Genomic DNA, 19642 nt, shown 5'->3' on the forward strand with positions numbered 1-19642 from the left:
TTTTTTGTTTTTCAACGTGCATTTGGAATTTGGATCTAGAAAAGACCAACCGGGGGTAAAGTTTCAACTTCTTACCTAGCCCTCCTCTATTTTAATGGTGATGTGCTCCGTACCAGTTCCGCAGGCACCAAAACCTACTGGAATATCCAGCCCCCCCCCCCCCCCCCCCCCCTAACATTTCCTGCCTCGCCCACTTGGTTTCAGCCATGCACATTCTTTTCTGCCGCCTCGTGGCCACACGTCTAAAACAGACAATGATAGGTCTATTCATTCTTCCGCGGTGCTTGAGATCAAATATGTAATGGTTTCACGTCAAACTTGTATTACACATGTTAGCCGTGCTCAGAACATAATTAGTCACCCATTAGCAAATCTTGCTCATGTGCACGGTAGAACAGTTGTTTGGTTTAGATATGGTCTTTCCAAAACAGTCCAATTCTGTAGTGCCGAATGTAAGCCCGACAAATAATGAGTATTACAAAAGTTTGCTCGCAAAAAGGAAAAAGCTTTCAAAAAAGGATCCTTTATAATTTCTTCTTCTTTAGGGCATGGACACTCTCATATGTAACGAGAGTGTTATTTGTGATTAAGCGGACCCGAAACGAACGCAATTTGTTCTTCTCCGATCACCTCATCAAACGAATCTCTGAACCTGTAGAGATCAGGACATAGTGCAATAGGGCGATGTTCACAAGTCAATTGTGGGTTACGAACCTTTGGGATTAGAGTAATAACTCTGTCATTTAGTCCCAACGGAAACTCACCCTTTCTCTCCTAATACTTTCACATGCAGTTCTCCTACATGTTTCCAAAAGAGAATGTATGTTAGTCTTATTACACATACAACTAGTGCACCAGAAATTGGAAAAGGATAAACGTACGAGCGTCTGGACTGGACCAAAGGCCTTGAGGTTTCATGGTGGGTTAACGACGTAGGGGCTAGGTGCTCAAAGTCCATGAGAGAGACATGCAGGAGACGACTATCCACCATCCACATCACCCCTTTAAAAAACATCCACACCATCCACTATCTAGTATGCATAATTTTTAGTTTGTAGTGTGAAAGATGAAGAACTAGCGTGATGATCTGAAGTCGGAAACATTTGTTGGATAGAGCTTCAAAGGCACCCAAGATAACTTTGACCACAACGCCGACACGGAAGTCTTTTGAGGTTGAAGATCAAAATGTGAACAATCGTGCATGTTCTTGCAACATAACTAAATTGTTAGAGATATTGTCGCTACAAAGAATAATTTATAGTTTCATTATCTTTATTATGAACTTTTATGTCTTATAAATCGTTGCACTGTTTTTTTGGGACTATGCGTACCCATGTCGGAAAATCCTGGCTCCGCTGCGAATTCCAGGATCTCAATGAGGGGACACACATCAACCATGAAACATGACCATAACACTTGGCATATGGAAAAAATGAGTGTCCCCAAGAACTTCATGAACAAACACTAGATCCTTATGAACTACAGCCAGCCATATGCCTCAACAATGTTCCAATGAGAAAAGTGCAGCTCCTCTATTTGAGAAAATTGTCAATGTGACAAGCAAAGCAGTGCTGGGAAAGATGTACCGATTTAATCAAGTAATAAGGGAGTATCTGGCAATAGAGTGGAAGGAACCATGATGGAGATATCACATGCCACATAGAGGATTATCTGCAACATATTTACATTAAGTTCATGATGTTTTAGTCTTCTTCTTCTTCTTGCACTTCATCAGAAAAACTGATCAACTCAGGTTGAGATAGATGATCACACATGCTATGTGGTAACTTCGTTATTTTTTTAACATAGTACAAATGCTCATACACTCATCTTTATGAGCATCTTCAAGAGATTGAGCCAAAACATCATTTAAGATTGACGGAGTCGCCACAAACGTCTTCATAGTCGAGGGTAACGTCCCATCCCACTAAAGCATATCGCCCGAAGACATTAAATAAATTCAGGAAAATGCGACCATCAATGCCAAATCTAGGATTCGAAGACTGATATGAGTTGGTTCCACCACATCAAAATCGTCCGATGTGTTTAAATTTACATCAAATTTGTTTACTTTCGTTAAATTTTATTTGGAATGTAACCGAACATTTGCAGCTAGTTTTGAATGACAGACTTCCACATCATTGACGGATACGGCGTCCGGTTTGGGAGTTAGCGTTGGAGATGCCCTTACCATCTAAGCTATTCACGACTGATGTTTTAAGATGAACTAACTTTGTCGACTGTCGACCACCAATTTTTTTAACACTGTATAGACGCATACGCTCATACATACATACATACTATATAGACTCACCTATATGAACACAGCATACACTATTTTTATGAACACCTCTAAAAGACTGAGCCGACACATCATCTTGAGATTGATGAGGTCATCATAGACGCCTTAGTAGTCAACAGGAACATCTCCTCCCACTGCACATCGCCGAAGACATGAAATAAATCCAGAGAAATGCTTGCTATAGCTGGCCAATTGGCCCTTTTTTTGCGCCGGCCCGTGAGCACGCCGGCACGGCCCGCCTTGGGCCAGGCATGACACGGGCTAAATGGGCCGGGCCCGGCACGCGACACGCCCTGGGCCGTGCCTGGGCCTAGAGGCTGGGCACGCAAGCCGGCACGACACGGCCCGGTTACGTTTTTTTTACTTTTTTATATATCTATATATGGCCCAACATGTAAAAATAGGCTAAAAAACACTCAGTGCGTCAAATAACAGGCTGAAAATATACGGCCCACCATGCTAAACGGGCCAACGTGCCGGCCCGTTTACTAACTGAGCCGTGCCTGGGCCTGGAGCGCAGCATGTGGGCCGGCACGGCACCGCCCGTATAGTAATTGTGCCCTGGCGGGCCGGCCCGTTTGGCCAGGTATGCATGTCGAGAAAACTGGGACCACTATTTAAACAGACATGTATGTATCTGACCGTCGATCGACCATCTTCTTCTCGAAAAAAAGAAAAAGAAAAAACTCTTGGATCGACCAAACCCTAGAGAAAGAGGGGCTCCTCTTCCATGGCCGGCGGCGATTCTTCTCCCGTGGCGGCTGCGGCTGCGGCGAGGAAGTGAGAGTGGGACCAAGAAGAGTATCGGTGCGAGCCGGCGGAGTATTCCGTGGATCCGCGATACAGCGAGTACGACCCCAAGCAGGGTGTCACACCCCATCCTGGATCGGGATCGGAGATTAGGGAATTTCGTAGCAGGGGTTGCGAGAGACAAGAGTATATGCGAGGTATATGCTTGTGTTAGCTGTAAAGTTTGACAGAGTTGTTCATAGGAGAATAATGCCCGCTATTACAGAGTGGGGTGCTGGCTTATATAGCTCAGCCGGAACAGCGAAAAGAAACAGGAACGGCAAAGGGAAAAGCTACAACACGGAAGTCACTGTTACAGGCGAGCGAAGCGAGCCATTAGATTGCCCCCCCAAGGTGCATCCTAACCGCACATTAACTGAATATGGCTCTGCAGTGATCCGAAACTGACACAGGGCTGTTTCATATGCGTCCGCTACTTCTTCGACGGCAAACTCGACCTGGACAGGAGTGTACGTTCCAATCCAATCCAATCCCCCTTATTGATCCTTATTGTCTTCGTTATGCATGTCTAGTTCATGATTTTTTTTTGGTATTTCAGTTCAAAGTTCAAATACCAGTCAGTAACTTAGTATCACTTCATTCCCCAAAATCAATCCGAAGGTTGCCTCCACTTCCTACTAGATTTATTCGGAAGCAAAGGCTGCCGCTTCCAAATTCATTCGTCAATTAGGCTCTGTTTGGACGCTCACTACTTTTAATTACTATACACCCTCCGTTGCGAATTATAAGATGTTCTAACCTCTTTCTGAATTGGATGTATATAGATGCGTTTTAGTGTGTTTGTTCACACATTTTAGTCTGTGTGTAGTCCATATTAAAATATCAAAATCATTTACTAGTTCGGGAAAGAGGTGATAGTATATTACTATGGAAAAGATGGGAGCACAGCCTGCCTGGTTTGGTTTTCAATGGATCTGTTCCAACCAATTTACACCTACATACATACTCTTCCTTTTACTCTCTTTGGTTGATTGAGATGAGCTTTCCTCTCGTTTGGCAGCACCTGCTGGTCCCATGCGGCATACTGGTAAAATCTTCAGAGAGGGGTTCCCGCTCGCAAACTCGGTCAATGTTGTCTCCATCAAATAGTTTCCTCCGACTATGGCTATCCACTCAGTGTTTATCGTACCATCATAGCCAGGGACAGTTTAGATAAAAAATGTGTCTATGTATTCCAGCGCGACAAGGACGATTGCCAGCTCATCAGCTCAAAGGTTTTACTGCCATTTGCCTCGTAGCTACAGACACATACAACATATCAATTTGTATTTTCTTGTACTGGTACTTCCTCATATCAGTCCTCTGATTTACAAAATAAAAAAAAACTTTGGCAAATTGACATGTACTCCCTCCGTTCGGAAATACTTGACGTGATTTTAGTTCAAAGGTTGTAGATCATAAATACCTAACCTAGCTACTGTACATTGATACCAGCATTGAGGTGCCGACACCGAAGAGGATCTTTATTCTTTGGCTCTTTGTTGTTTGATAAGCCTAGCTGGCTTGTTGATTACCTGAAACCCTGACAACAACCAATATCATCCATGTCTAATAGTACGTGTGCAGTCTCATCAGATCCTAACATATCACATTCTATCCTCTATTCTTGAACGACATCCTACCCAGTTTTTAAGGATTTAAATTTCAATTTTGGACATGGAAAGAAACTGATGCTATCATCACTCAAGTGAATCATCATCCTTTCACCTTCACCTTGAGAGAACCCTCTTCTTCATGGTTTTGTCCTTAAAATTCCAACCTAAAATTCCAACCTAAGGAGAAAGATGCATGATTTTTGTTGTCGCGGAGGGAATACAGGATGCATACCTGTTGCCGGTAAGGCACGGTTTAGCCAACTGACCATGGTTTGTACTAGAAGAGTGATGAAAGCCAAGGTTCAACACAGCACGCACAAAAGATTTGGTGTAAAAGTGTAATAAACTTCTCCCAAAGTTTGAGGATGATACAATCAGGGACCTGACAACAGCAGCGTACAAAAAACTCCCATGGATTACAGTAGCTCAGAATTCAACTCCTCGGGAATATAACATGCTGGACTTCATCACACGGTCATACACAGAGCAATGGTGCTGTATTACAGATTTAAGGCAGACAGACATGTAATCATGCAACGCTGTTGGCAGCAATACGCTAGTAGCTGACGATTCAATAGATGAATTGAATCTTGGTAGAATGGTAAAGCGGCAAAGGCCCAGGGATGGGGCTGACGCTAGACGGGCAATGCCGCAAAACAATGCTTCTTCTTCTATGTGTATGGTTCTGGCATTGGTTGCACAGATCAGGTGATACACCAGTATGATGCATTCTTCTTCTTCTACAGCTTGTCTTAAGATGAGTCTGTTGTCGGCCGAGATCTGCTTCCTGATAAATCTGCAGCCGCGACGTCGATCTAGTGTTGTATGAGTTGCATTGGCTGCACTTATGGCCAATTACGTGGAAGTCCACTTCTGAGACTTTGTTTTCAGTGGTTCTGTTCCATCCAGTTGACACCTACATACATACTCTTCTCTTTACTCTCTTTGATTGATTGAGATGAGTTTTCCTCTTGTTTGACAGCGCCTGCTGGTCCCATGCGACATGCTGGTAAAACCTTCAAAGAGGGGTTCCGGCTCAAAAACTCGGTCAATGTTGTCTCCATCAAGATTGTTTCCTCCGACTATGGCTACCCACTCAATGTCTACGGTACCATCATAGCCAGGGACAGTCTGGATTGAAAATGTGTCTATATATTCCGGCGCGAGTAGGATGATTGCCAGCTCATCGGCTCAAAGGTTTTACTGCCATTTGCCTCATAGCTACAGACACATACAACATATAAATGTGTATTTCTTGTACTGGTATTTCCTCATATTAGTCCTCTGATTTACAAAATAAAATAATTGGTGATTTCCTGACGGAAAAATTTCTGAATGTTGTATGTCAGTAATTCTGATTTAGGTTTTGTATGTTATACTTGAATAACGGCTCTGGTTTTGTATCTGTTCCATATGATGTTTGATTTTAATGATACTTGTCTTGTAGGGTATAGTGTTAGGAGCCAGGGGTTTATCACTTGCGTGGCTCAGTTTATGGTTCTACGGCAATCTGCACAATAAGAAAAGGAGCACAAAAAATACATCAGCACAGATGTAGCATAATTTTTCTGAGTGTAATTACCTTGTTTCATCATTCAAAACATAGCTAAAAATGAACCCCAAAGCAAGGGTAATTCAATCAATCCCAGAAACAAGCATCTTGAATTTATCTATTCAAATTGATCTTGCAGGATGATTCATTGATTTTGACTGGCCCCAAGAGAGGATTCATGGTATGCGATGATATATTCTTCGAAATCAATCTGAAGGTGAAGGATGTGCATGGGAGGACTGTTGATGATGATAGACTCAGTAAAGGCCTGATGGAGGTGGATGCTATCCGCAGGCTGGAATATAGTCCCAGATATGTGGTTGAAACGGAAACACTTGTCAGCATGCACAGCATATTGGATTTAAACTATACATTCGTAAGGAGGTCGGTGGAGGCCACTATTGAGATCAGGATCCTTGAGGGACCTGATGAATTCCATGGGAAGATTGTTGCTTCCACTACCAGTATTCCATGCGACATTGTGCTACATGATAGCAAAGTGAGTGGTGCCCTAACTGCAGGTGACAATGGAGTCATACAAACGGCGCGGCACGTAGTAGGAGTCTCTGTGGATGAGATTCTGGTGTTGACTGTTGCTGCTGCTGTCGGTGATGATGAGTTATCTGTCGTCACTATTGAGTTTACTCCAAGTCGCAATGGTTACGATGATGGGAGTATCACCTGCGGGGACTACAAGATGCTTCTGAAGGTCACTTGGGCGATTATGTAACTCTTAGTAATTTAGTCGTGGCAGTCTGCCAGATTCTCTAGATCCTTTTTATGTAACGCAGCTTTAAATTCTTTGGATTCCTCCTCTTTGTATCCAACTTGGCTGCGCATTATTGTGCCAAGGAAGTGGTTCTGAATAGTATCTGATTCAAACCTATAGCAGAATTTACCCCTTTTAAAATTTATTAAATAGGTTTTTTCAGAATTTTCGGAACTTTCGAAAGCGTTTTTTGGTGGCACTAGCACACCCAATATGCCCCCCTGGAGCATCACTAACAAGCGCCCATCAATAGAACTGATGCACTGGATGAACCCAATTCCCAGTGATTGCAAAGCCTGATTAAGCATTTTTCATGCACTCCACATCAATTACAAGCAAATTCTGGTTGGGCAAATATTTGACAATGAATTTACCATATGTTTTCATCTATAGAGTTTGGATATCTCAGGAAAAATGTACAGTTCAACAAAATGCTTGGTTTGCTCAATGGACAAAGCAATATGCACTTCAGAGCAACAAGATTTGCTATCTTCAGGAGGTGTTTCAGGCTTTCAGCCAATAACATAACACAGATGGATCTCTTCAACATCTAGCATTGGGTCTCTAGTCTTTTATCCATCTCCGTTTCCTAGGATGCCCTTGCCTCGCCATATAAACCCGACCATAAACCTCGCCATATAAACCACGTCATTCTGGATGAGGTTTGCCGCTGTCGCGTCTGCCTCGTCGGCTATCCTTGTATGACAATCCCGGATCCAGTGACCCTGGTTGCTACAGTAGCGGCACTTGTTCCGGTCGCCACTGTCGCCGGTACCTCGCCTAGGCCCGCCCTGCTGGGATTGGCCTGGCTTGCCGTCGCGGTTGCCACCGCTGCTCTGGGCACGACCTTTGCCTCTGCCGTGAGCTCTGTTTCTCGTGGGGACGCCTCCCCCACTGCCAGAAGAGCCGTCGCGGCTGCACTGTTGAAAGCGCGCGTCCCACTGCTCCCTAGTGAGTAGCAGTTGGCCGTCAGTGCGTTCGTTGGCTTTCTCGCTGCGCTCCTCGACGACCTTGAGCCGGCCTACAAGCTCCTCGATTGTCATGGTGGAGAGGTCCACCAGGCTCTCGATGGACCAGGCCGGTCGCTTGTACTGCCCCGGGATGAGGCGGAGGAACTTGAGAAGCATCCTCTTGTCGTCGATGGGATCTCCGAGTGTTGCGAGCTCGTTGACAAGGCCCTGTGACCGCATGGCGAAGTCGTCCATTTGTTCACCGGCCTTGAACCGGATGTCCTCGTACTGGAGGCAGAAGGACCGAGCCTTCGGCTCCCGTACGTGCTCTATGCCAATGTGCATAGCCTTGTGAAGGAAATATGCCGTAGAGGCAATAATAAAGTTGTTATTTATATTTCCTTATATCATGATAAATGTTTATTATTCATGCTAGAATTGTATTAACCAGAAACTTAGTACATGTGTGAATACATAGACAAACAAAGTGTCACTAGTATGCCTCTACTTGACTAGCTCGTTGAATCAAAGATGGTTAAGTTTCCTAACCATAGACATGAGTTGTCATTTGATTAACGAGACCACATCATTAGAGAATGACGTGATTGACTTGACCCATTCCGTTAGCTTAGCATTTGATCGTTTAGTATATTGCTATTGCTTTCTTCATGACTTATACATGTTCCTATGACTATGAGATTATGCAACTCCCGAATATCGGAGGAACACTTTGTGTGCTACCAAACGTCATAACGTAACTGGGTGATTATAAATGTGCTCTACAGGTGTCTCCGATGGTACTTTTTGAGTTGGCATAGATCAACATTAGGATTTGTCACTCCGATTGTCGAAGAGGTATCTCTGGGCCCTCTCGGTAATGCACATCACTATAAGCCTTGCAAGCAATGCAACTAATGAGTTAGTTGTGGGATGATGTATTACAGAACGAGTAAAGAGACTTGCCGGTAACGAGATTGAACTAGGTATTGAGATACCGACGATCGAATCTCGGGAAAGTAACATACCGATGACAAAGGGAACAACGTATGTTGTTATGTGGTTTTACCGATAAAGATCTTCGTAGAATATGTAGGAACCAATATGAGCATCCAGGTTCCGCTATTGGTTATTGACCGGAGATGAGCCTCGGTCATGTCTACATAGTTCTCGAACCCGTAGGGTCCGCACGCTTAACGTTTGGTGATGATCGGTATTATGAGTTTATGTGTTTTGATGTACCGAAGGTAGTTTGGAGTCCCGGATGTGATCACGGACATGACGAGGAGTCTCGAAATGGTCAAGACATAAAGATTGATATATTGGACGGCTATATTCGGACACCGGAAAGGTTTGGGGTGATCTCGGAGAAAACCAGAGTGCTGGAGGGGTTACCGGAACCCCCCGGGGGCTAATGGGCCTTGTTGGGCCCTAGTGGAGAGAGGGGCGGGCCGGCCAGGGCAGGCCACGCCCCCTCCCCTTGAGTCCGAATAGGACAAGAAAGGGGGGCGGCGCCCCCTCCCTTGCCTTTCCCCTCTCCCACTCCTTCCTTCCCCCTCCCAGTGGGACTAGGAAAAGGGAGTCCTACTCCCACTAGGAGGAGGACTCCTCCTCTTGGCGCACCCTCCTAGGGCCGGCTGCCTCCCCCCTTGCTCCTTTATATACGGGTGCAGGGGGGCATGTAACACCCCTGATGTAACTTACCATATTTGTAACTCCAACTCTTGCCTTTTTCGGCTTTAAGTTATGAGATTCCCTTCGTGGTTGGGTTTTGTCTTCGTTTTGCATTTTGTTCATATCATGCATTTCATATAATGTCATAATGTGCATCTTATTTTGCATAAGTGTTCGTCTGATGCATCCGAGCATTTTCCCCGTTGTCCGTTTTGCAATCCGACACTCCTACGTGCATCGGCGAACCCTTCTTGTCTCTTTTCGTGAGCGGGTGTTAAACGTTCTTGGAATGGACCGAGATTTGCCAAGTAGCCTTGGTACACCACCGGTAGACCGTCTGTCAAATTTCATGCCATTTTGAGTCCGTTTGATACTCCAACGGTTAACCGAGGAACCGCAAAGGCCTCGTGTGTGTTGCAGCCCAACACCTCTCCAAAATGGCCCAATAACCCATCCAAACCTCTCCCATGTCCTCCGCCGCCGTATCACGATCGTGTGGGCGAAAACTAGACCTCATTTGGACACTCCTACCTCCTCCTGGCTATAAATATGTGCAACCCCTTCAAAATTCGGGTCCAAACCCTAGATCCAACCCCTCCGCGCCGCCGGACACGTCCGCCGACGCCCTCCTCCAATAGTCAGTCGCCACGTGTCCTCCCCCGCGCCCACATCATCGCTGCCGCCCGGGGCCCAGATCCGGCCCGCCCCGGGCCGAACCGGGCCTCGCCGCCCGTGAGCCCCGCCGCCGTACGCCACCGCTCCGGGCCGCTTCCTCCGCCACTTGGGAGCTCGCCGGAGTTCCTCGGCCCCGACGTCCGCCGCCGTAGCCCACCCGCCGGACCTCGCCGCCCTTCGGCTCCGACCTCGCCGCCGTCTCGCGGACCTCCGCCGCCGCCCTAGCGCGCCGCCTCATCCACCGCCCGTCGCCGCGTAAAGCCCCGCCGCCCGCGACGCCGGCCATCGCGCGCGCCGCGTCCCCTCTGACCGGCACTGTCGCCGGCTCATCTGCCGCGTCGCTCACCGCCCCGGGTAGCACCGTCTCGTCGCCGACCGTGCCCTCTCCGGCCATCTTCTCCACCGGCTCCGGCGACATCTCTCCGACGAACCTCATTTTCCGTGCGAACCCTAGATCTATTTGATTGGGAGGTGATGATTCCACTAAGTCTTTTCCCCTGATGTATTTTTATGCCTCTATTCATTGCACCATAACTTCATGACCGTAGCTCCTTTCATGCGCTTGAGATACCAAAATGTTCATTGGGAGATGCTCTTCATTTTATTCCATTGTGACATGCTTGTTTGAGTCCATATTGATGCCCAAATCATTGATGCAAGAGTGCTATAAAATGTTTGCTCCTGTTACTTATCAGTTTAGGGTGTTTTGTCATTTTTGTCACATTTGATGTGTGCTTCATATGGGCATGAGCTCTACATGTGTTTTGAGATATGCCACGCCATATTTACAGGGGTGCTTGCCATGTATTTTTGTGATCAATATGGTGACTAGCACAAGCATGCAAAGTAGCCTTCGTGATATTGCTGATTTCAGGGACTTAGGATTTTGCTAAGTCTTGTGCCTGCTGTTATTTTTATGCCATGTAAACATGATGCTACAGTGAGATACATGCTTGTTTTGAAATACTTCAGTAAGGAGATTTTGAACATATGGTTATGCTCTATCCATCCGTGCCCCTGTTTGCAATTATGGAGTGCCCTAGCATGTCTTAATCTTGCTCTACTTTTGCTATAAAATGTTCCTGGCAGATTGTTTACATGTTAATCAATTTTGTCATGGTTGTTGCTATTGATCCATGCATGCTATGAACTTGCTCTTTCCATGGTTAGCTTCATGAACATGTCTTCTTGCTGATTCTATGCTTATCTTGTCATGCAATGCCTTGTGGTGAGTGATTTGAGCTAGCAAAGATGCCTTCATAATTCTATTTATGCCATGCTCTGTTTTCTGCTAAGTCTGAAACTGTTAATAAAACTTGCTATGTTTACATGAGTGCCATTATATCTTCTATGCCTTTGTGGCTCATGATCAGTAAGAGACTTTTGTTCTATGCATTTAGTAGATTCATTACATGCCTTGTATTTCTATGATATGTTCCTGTAGCATGTTGTTTGCTTTCTCTAAACATGGCTTCCTGATGTTATTCCTAGCATGGTAGTATTTTCACTAAAGTCTGAGAAGCTGATATCTTTTGCACTTTTGCCATGCTTGTTTGAACCTGCTCTTGTGTGATTTAGCCATAGCTCAGTGTTCATGTTTTGTCAAGCATCTTGAGTACATCACTGCCATATGCTTTGTTGTTATGTTGGAGTTCAGTAGCTTAGTTTCTTGTTGCATCCTAGATGGCATCATGTTGTTAATCGCAGAATTGTGCCATTATTGTTTTGCTTGCCATTTGCAAACCGTGCATCCGATTCCGGCGATCTTTATATCGATTTCGACCGAAATCATCTCATATTTCCAGAGGCACACTTGGTTTGCCAAGTTGATGCCTTGATCAATCTTTTCCTTCCGAAGCACGCATATGCATTGCATATCACACCCCGCATGTCATGCCATGTTTTGCATCATGTTGTTTGTGCATTGCACCGTGATTGATTGTTGGTCCTTTGCTTGTGTTCTTGCTTTGGGTAGAGCCGGGAGACGAGTACGTGATCGAGGAACCTATTGAGTATGCTAACGAGGATCAAGCTTTCGTCAACTCTGAGAACTTTGCAGGCAAGATGACCATACCCTCGAAATCACTTCTATCTTTGCTTGCTAGATGCTCGCTCTATTGCTATGCCTATGCCATGATACCTACCACTTGCTATATCATGCCTCCCATATTTCCATGTCAAGCCTCTAACCCACCTTTCCTAGCAAACCGTTGTTTGGCTATGTTACCGCTTTGCTCAGCCCCTCTTATAGCGTTGCTAGTTGCAGGTGAAGATGAAGTTTGTTCCTTGTTGGAACATGGATATTGTTGGAATATCATTATTATATCTTGTTTACTTTAATGCATCTATATACTTGGTAAAGGGTGGAAGGCTCGGCCTTATGCTTGGTGTTTTGTTCCACTCTTGCCGCCCTAGTTTCCGTCATACCGGTGTTATGTTCCTTGATTTTGCGTTCCTTACGCGGTTGGGTGTTATGGGAATCCCTTGACAGTTCGCCTTGAATAAAACTCCTCCAGCAAGGCCCAACCTTGGTTTTACCATTTGCCACCTAAGACTTTTCCCTTGGGTTCCGCGGACTCAAGGGTCATATTTATTTTAAACCCCCGGGCCAGTGCTCCTTTGAGTGTTGGTCCAAACTGGGCAATGTCCGGCGCCCCTTGGGCAACCAGGGTCTATGCCAACCCGACGTCTTGCCCATCCGGTGTGCCCTGAGAACGAGATACGTGCGACTCCTATCGAGATTTGTTGGCACATCGGGTGGCTTTGCTGGTCTTGTTTTACCATTGTCGAAATGTCTTGTAACCGGGATTCGGAGACTGATCGGGTCTTCCCGAGAGAAGGAATATCCTTCATTGACCGTGAGAGCTTGTGATGGGCTAAGTTGGGACACCCCTATAGGGTTTGAACTTTCGAAAGCCGTGCCCGCGATTATGGGCGGATGGGAATTTTTTAATATCCGGTTGTAGAAAACTTGACACTTAACTTAATTAAAATGAATCAACCGCATGTGTAGCCGTGATGGTCTCTTTTCGACGGAATCCGGAAAGAGAACACAGTCTCATGTTATGCTTGAATGTAAGTAGCTTCAGGATCACTTCTTGATCTCTATTAGCTTCTCGACCGTGCTTTGCTTCTCTTCTCGCTCTCTTTTGCATAAGTTAGCCACCATATATGCTTAGTGCTTTGTTGCAGCTCCACCTCACTACCCTTTCCTACCCTTAAGCTTAAATAGTCTTGATCTCGCGGGTGTGAGATTGCTGAGTCCCCGTGACTCACAGATACTTCCAAAACAGATGCAGGTGTCGATGATGCCAGTGCAGGGGATGCTACCGAACTCAAGTGGGAGTTCGACGAGGATTCAGACCGTTACTATGTTTCTTTTCCGGATGATCAGTAGAGGAGCCCAGTTGGGACGATCGGGGATCTAGCATTTGGGATTGTCTTTCTTTATTTTGGTTCCGTAGTGGGACCTTGATTGTATTCTGGATGATGTATGACTATTTTTGTATTGTGTGAAGTGGCGATTGTAAGCCGACTCTTTATCCCTTTCTTATTCAGTACATGGGATGTGTAAAGATTACCCCTCTTGCGACATGCCTACCATGTGGCTATGCCTCTAAGTCGTGCCCCGACACGTGGGAGATATAGCCGCATTGTGGGTGTTACAGGGCATCCCATGACACACAAGTTGATCTTTGATCTTTTAGCCGTGTGCGGTGCCCCCTCCACCATAATCCACCTCGGTCATATCATAGCGGTGCTTAGGCGAAGCCCTGCGTTGGTAGCTTCATCAACACCGTCATCATGCTGTCGTGCTGACGGAACTCTCCCTTGAAAGGTTGGAAAAAGCAGTAGGCGTAAGCAAGGCGGTTGGCCTTCGCCTAGTGCCTAGGCGGTGCCTAAGCGCCCCAGGCGCAGCCTAGGCGCTAATATAGTTTTTACTCATAGTTTCTTTGTGATTATTATATGGGTGTTGATATTAGTTTAGGGCATATAAATAAGTTAATTACCATCTACTGCCATTGGAATATAATCCGTTTGGCATATCGGTGCAGTATGTGGAATGATTTCTTGCTTGGGTAGGTAATTCCTTGCTTGCCCTGCCTAGACCTCCATTTATGCCCTAGGCGAGGCGTTTGGCCATTGCCTAGCGCCTAGGCATGCCTAAGCACCTTCTAGGCACTGCCTTTTCCAACAGAGCTTGAAGCTCTACTGGATTGTGAGTTCGTGGGACGTCACCGAGCTGAACGTGTGCAGATCGCGGAGGTGCCATACGTTCGGTACTAGGATCGGTCGATCGTGAAGACGTACAACTACATCAACCGTGTTGTCATAACGCTTCCGCTTACGGTCTACGAGGGTACGTGGACGACACTCTCCCCTCTCATTGCTATGCATCACCATGATCTTGCATGCGCGTAGGAATTTTTTTTAAATTACTGCGTTCCCCAACACCTTGATGGTGTCCTACGCTTCCTTGGTCGGCTTCTTGGTGCCAAGGGTGGTCACCATCTCCGGTGGGACGGCGCGCGGGATTGCCTCCATCGAAAGTCGACCCTTTTTGTACTCGATATCGCCGGTTTTCACGGCTTTCCACATATGCCACGCCTTCATGATGACCTTCACCAGGAGCGACCAACTGGAATAGTTGGTCCGCCCAAGGAGACAAAATGAGGAGCTGGGCATGCCCACGTCGCGCACGGAGTGCGACATGCCCAACTCACCTCCAAGTCTAGCCTGCAACATGAGCGCGTCGGCCGCCGCGCGTGCCTCCTCAATCGAGCTCTGCTTGGTGGTCTTGGAGCCATCGTTGTCAATGTGGCATATGCTTTGGCATGGCAACCTGGGGCTTTGATACCAAATTGTTAGCCCAACACAATCTTTCTGCCGCCTGAGTGAGCTCGTGGAAGAACCTCGGTATCCGAGTAATGTAATGTGAGGAGCGATGTGTATGAGATATTTGGTCTAGGAGTCTTTCTCCATTTTTGCTACTCACCACTAAGAGCGCTCCATTGCTATTTATACAAAGTACATGGGAATAGAAAAACTACATATCTACCCTAGACAAGACCACTCCATAATATCAACATGGAGTAGTTGGAATAGTGATTGAAGACCACTATTCCTTACATGCTACATGTGTGATGATTGTGACACAGGCGCATGGTATGGCCCACCTATGTATAGTCAACACATTGAGTCGAACTGGGGCTACCCCACGTGTGCGCTGCACAAGGGGCCTGGTGCGGGCTTCCTTCCCGGGATACTCCTTCCCGAGGATGACCTTGTCGGGAGACCCTTTGCGGGATCCCCCTACCCTTGCAGGAGACTGGGTTGAATCATATATACAGAAGGGCCGTGAATTTTGTCACAATGCAACAACTTGGTGTATGCTTGGCATCCTACATTGCCAAATTGATAATAGCAATTATCATTACATTTCTAGTCATAAGTGACCAGTACAACCCTACAAGCTGTTGTAGCAAACCAGAATCAACTATGTATGACAAACAAGATGGTTGAAGCCTTCTGTTTCTCGATTCACCATGGCGATGTCAGCCTCCAGCCGTGCGAGCACGCGTCCGTCGTCGAGCAGCTCCGGAGTGAAGAGATTCTTCCAGCCGTCGCACCATGCAACGACCTCCCCTGATGATGGCATCTGCTAGGTCCCAGATGATCTACTAGATATGAGAGTGTAGAATTATTGGGGAAAAGTATGAATCGGATCAAATCTGAGTATAATTTGGGAGCAAGTAAGGATATATGTATTGTCTATGAGCCATGACGGAGATAGGAATGAATCCAGATGCATAATGGTCTTCCCAGCCACATCCCAGTTGTTATATATGCGAGGGGTTTAACCCAACAGTGAAAAGTAAAAACAAGATGAGCTACAGTAAAACGATAAAGTAGATCTAGTGGTGACTACTAGTTGAAGACGCATGAGTCAATGTGAACCGTTGGATCACCTGAAGTGGTATTGTAGGTCAAGCTACAGTTAACTGAACCTTTTGACTTAACTGAAGATATACCTTCAGTAACTTGACATTGCCCTCGACATGTCCTCATGGTGATTCACTTGCTGCTTTCCAAGTCATTTAGTTGTCTTGAAGAATCCAGGAAAAGTATACTTAATTAAATCGGCATCTTCCCATGTAGCTTCTTCAGGTGAGAGATTTTCCCATTGATTGTGCCAATGTACCACTCGTAAGTTATTGCGAGATACTTGGCTAACTTGGAGAACTCCAACTGGCCCTGTCTTAATTGAACCACCCTACCAGCTGACACTGTCATCCACCCCAACCAGTCCGCCTTCATTCAAGGGTGGTTTATCCTGGATGGGGTGTTAGTTTTCCACGAAGTCCGGTCCAAGCACCATCGAGCGGTCTTCCTGGAACTTGACTTCCATAAAACTTATGATACGGTTCACTGGCCCTTCCTTCGGGAAGTCTTGCTCTGCAAGGGCTTCGATGACCGGTGGGTGACCCGAGTTATGCAACTCGTCTCCTGCGGTCAGACCACAGTGAACATCAATGGTGAGATCGGGTCGTACTTCCCCACTCTTTGCGGGGTCCGCCAGGGCGACCTGTTCTCCCTGTTTCTGTTCAACATGGTGGTTGACGCCCTAGCTGTTATCCTAGATAAGGCCAAATCTGCCAGCCATATCCCTGGCGTAGTCCCTCACCTGGTAGGAGGGGGAGGGGTCTCCCACCTACAATATGCTGATGACACCATGCTACCTCTTGAGTATGCATTGGTTTTCCCTTGAAGAGGAAAGGGTGATGCAGAAAAGTAGCATAAGTATTTCCCTCAGTTTTTGAGAACCAAGGTATCAATCCAGTAGGAGACTACACACAAGTCGCCTAGTACCTGCACAAACAATCAAGAACCTTGCAACCAACGTGATAAAGGGGTTGTCAATCCCTTCACGGTCACTTATGAAAGTGAGATTTGATAAAGATAATAAGATAAATATTTTTGGTATTTTTGTTGTATAGATTGAAAAGTAAAGATTGCAAAATAAAATAAATAGTAATCTAGAATTATAGATCAGAAACTTATATGATATAAAATAGACCCGGGGGCCATAGGTTTCACTAGTGGCTTATCTCATGATAGCAAGTATTACGCTGGGTGAACAAATTACTGCCGAGCAATTGATAGAAAAGCGCATAGTTATGAGAATATCTAGGCATGATTATGAAATATATGCATCACGTCCGTGTTAAGTAGACCGAAACTATTCTGCATCTAGAGTATTAAGTTCATAAGAATAGAGTAATGCTTTAGGCAAGATGACATGATGTAGAGGGATAAACTCAAGCAATATGATATAAACCCCATCTTTTTATGCTCGATGGCAACAATACAATACGTGCCCTGCTGCCCCTACTGTCACTGGGAAAGGACACTGCAAGATTGAACCCAAAGCTAAGCACTTCTCTCATTGCAAGAAAGATCAATCTAGTAGGCCGAACTAAAACGATAATACGAAGAGACTTGCAAAGATATCAAATCATGCATATAAGAGTTCAGAGAAGAACCAAATATTGTTCATAGATAAACTTGATCATAAATCCACAATTCATCGGATCTCGGCAAACACACCGCAAAAGAATATTACATCGAATAGATCTCCAAGAACATCGAGGAGAACTTTGTATTGAAGATCAAAGAGAGAGAAGAAGCCATCTAGCTAATAACTATGGACCCGAAGGTCTGTGGTAAACTACTCACACATCATCGGAGAGGCTATGGTGTTGATGTAGAAGCCTTCCGTGATTGATTCCCCCTCCGGCAGATCGCTGAAAAAGGCCCCCAGATGGGATCTCACGGGTACAGAAGGTTGCGGCGGTGGAAAAGTGGTTTCGTGGCTCTCCTGGATGTTTTTAGGGTATAAGAGTATATATAGGCGAAAGAAGTACGTCGGTGGAGCTACGAGGGGCCCACGAGGGTGGGGGCGCGCCTACCCCCTGGGCGCGCCCTCCTACCTCATGGCCGCCTCATTGTGTCTCTGACTTCCACTCCAAGTCTCTTGGATTGCGTTTGTTCCAAGAAAGATCCTCGCGAATGATTCATTCCGTTTGGATTCCGTTTGATATTCCTTTTCCGCGAAACACTGAAATAGGCAAAAAACAGAAACTAACACTGGGCCTACGGTTAATAGGTTAGTCCCAAAAATAATATAAAAGTGCATATTAAAGCCCATTAAACATCCAAAACAGATAATATAATAGCATGGAATAATAAAAAAATATAGATACGTTGGAGACGTATCACACCATCATAATGGTGGAGGGCTCCGTGTCCAACATTGACAACTTGAAGTTCCTCCTCCTATGCTTCCAACTGATGTCAGGCCTCACCATCAACTTCGACAAGAGCGAATGATCCTTGGCTACTCCCCCGACGAGGCCCAAGCTATGGCCGACTGACTGAACTATCGGCTGGGTTCTTTCCCCACGACCTATTTGGGGATCCCCATTAGTGACTCGCGACTCACTATGGCTGACCTACGGCCGACGGTGACTCGGATGCAACACCGGGTAGAGCCCTGGAAGGGGCGGTGGCTCTCGAAGGCGGCCCGGGTGATCCTCATTAACTCCTCGCTTGCCAGCCTACTCTAGTTTCTCATGAGCTTCTACAGCCTTCATGAGATGCTTCATCAGGAGATCGCCAAATACCAATCTAGGTTTTTCTGGGCAGGTGAGGGTGATAAGCAGAAATACCATATGGTGAGCTGGCCCGACATTTGCAAACCCAATGACCAGGGTGGTCTTGGGATCTTGTCTTCCTGGCGCATGAACATTGCTCTCCTGACCCGTTGGCTATGGCGTATCGCCAATGGGGAGGGAGGACTCTAGCTTACCATAATCTGCAATAAGTACCTTCGGGGCTAACCCCTAGCGTTTTGTCAGCGATCTGGTGGCTCCCAGTTCTGGCAAGCCGTGATCCAGCTACTACCCATGCTACGCATTGACATGTCCATCTCGGTTGGTTCCGGGTCCTCGACCCTATTCTGGTTTGATCGGTGGGTAGGGGACTTCCCCCTGGCCGCTCGATTTTCGGAACTATTTGCCATTGTAGTTGACCCTCGGGTCTCTATCGAGACAACCCTTATTGACTTAGGGCGTCTCGGTTTCGGCGCCCCTTTGCCCCCTGGAGGTGGCCGCTTGGGACTCCCTCCTCCAGGACATCGCCCTTCTGCCGATGGATGTCGAGGGCACCCTTGACTCCATCTCTTGGCGCTTGTGTTGGAAATATGCCTTAGAGGCAATAATAAAGTGGTTATTATTATATTTCCTTGTTCACGATAAT

General features: G+C 46.2%; 1 protein-coding gene and 1 long non-coding RNA gene across 3 annotated transcripts; both read left to right on the forward strand.

The window, feature by feature from the left end:
• Window positions 1-2186: 2186 nt before the first annotated feature.
• LOC123098546 (uncharacterized) lies at window positions 2187-6386 on the forward strand. 2 transcript variants are annotated; one of them, XR_006447874.1, is made up of 4 exons: window positions 2187-3249; window positions 3318-3561; window positions 5690-5904; window positions 6155-6386. It is a non-coding gene; the product is annotated as an uncharacterized lncRNA (long non-coding RNA). The 2 variants fall into 2 exon arrangements; XR_006447851.1 differs by having other exon boundaries at window positions 2194-3249; window positions 5690-6386.
• A 6-nt stretch (window positions 6387-6392) lies between these two features.
• LOC123136889 (uncharacterized) lies at window positions 6393-7135 on the forward strand (the record flags this gene model as incomplete). Its single annotated transcript, XM_044556679.1, has 1 exon — window positions 6393-7135. A coding segment is annotated over one exon (597 nt), but the record flags the coding sequence as incomplete, so codon positions are not given.
• Between the last annotated feature and the right edge of the window lie 12507 nt (window positions 7136-19642).

The sequence above is a fragment of the Triticum aestivum genome, chromosome 1A (genome assembly GCF_018294505.1).
Source record: "Triticum aestivum cultivar Chinese Spring chromosome 1A, IWGSC CS RefSeq v2.1, whole genome shotgun sequence".
Lineage (NCBI taxonomy): Eukaryota > Viridiplantae > Streptophyta > Magnoliopsida > Poales > Poaceae > Triticum > Triticum aestivum.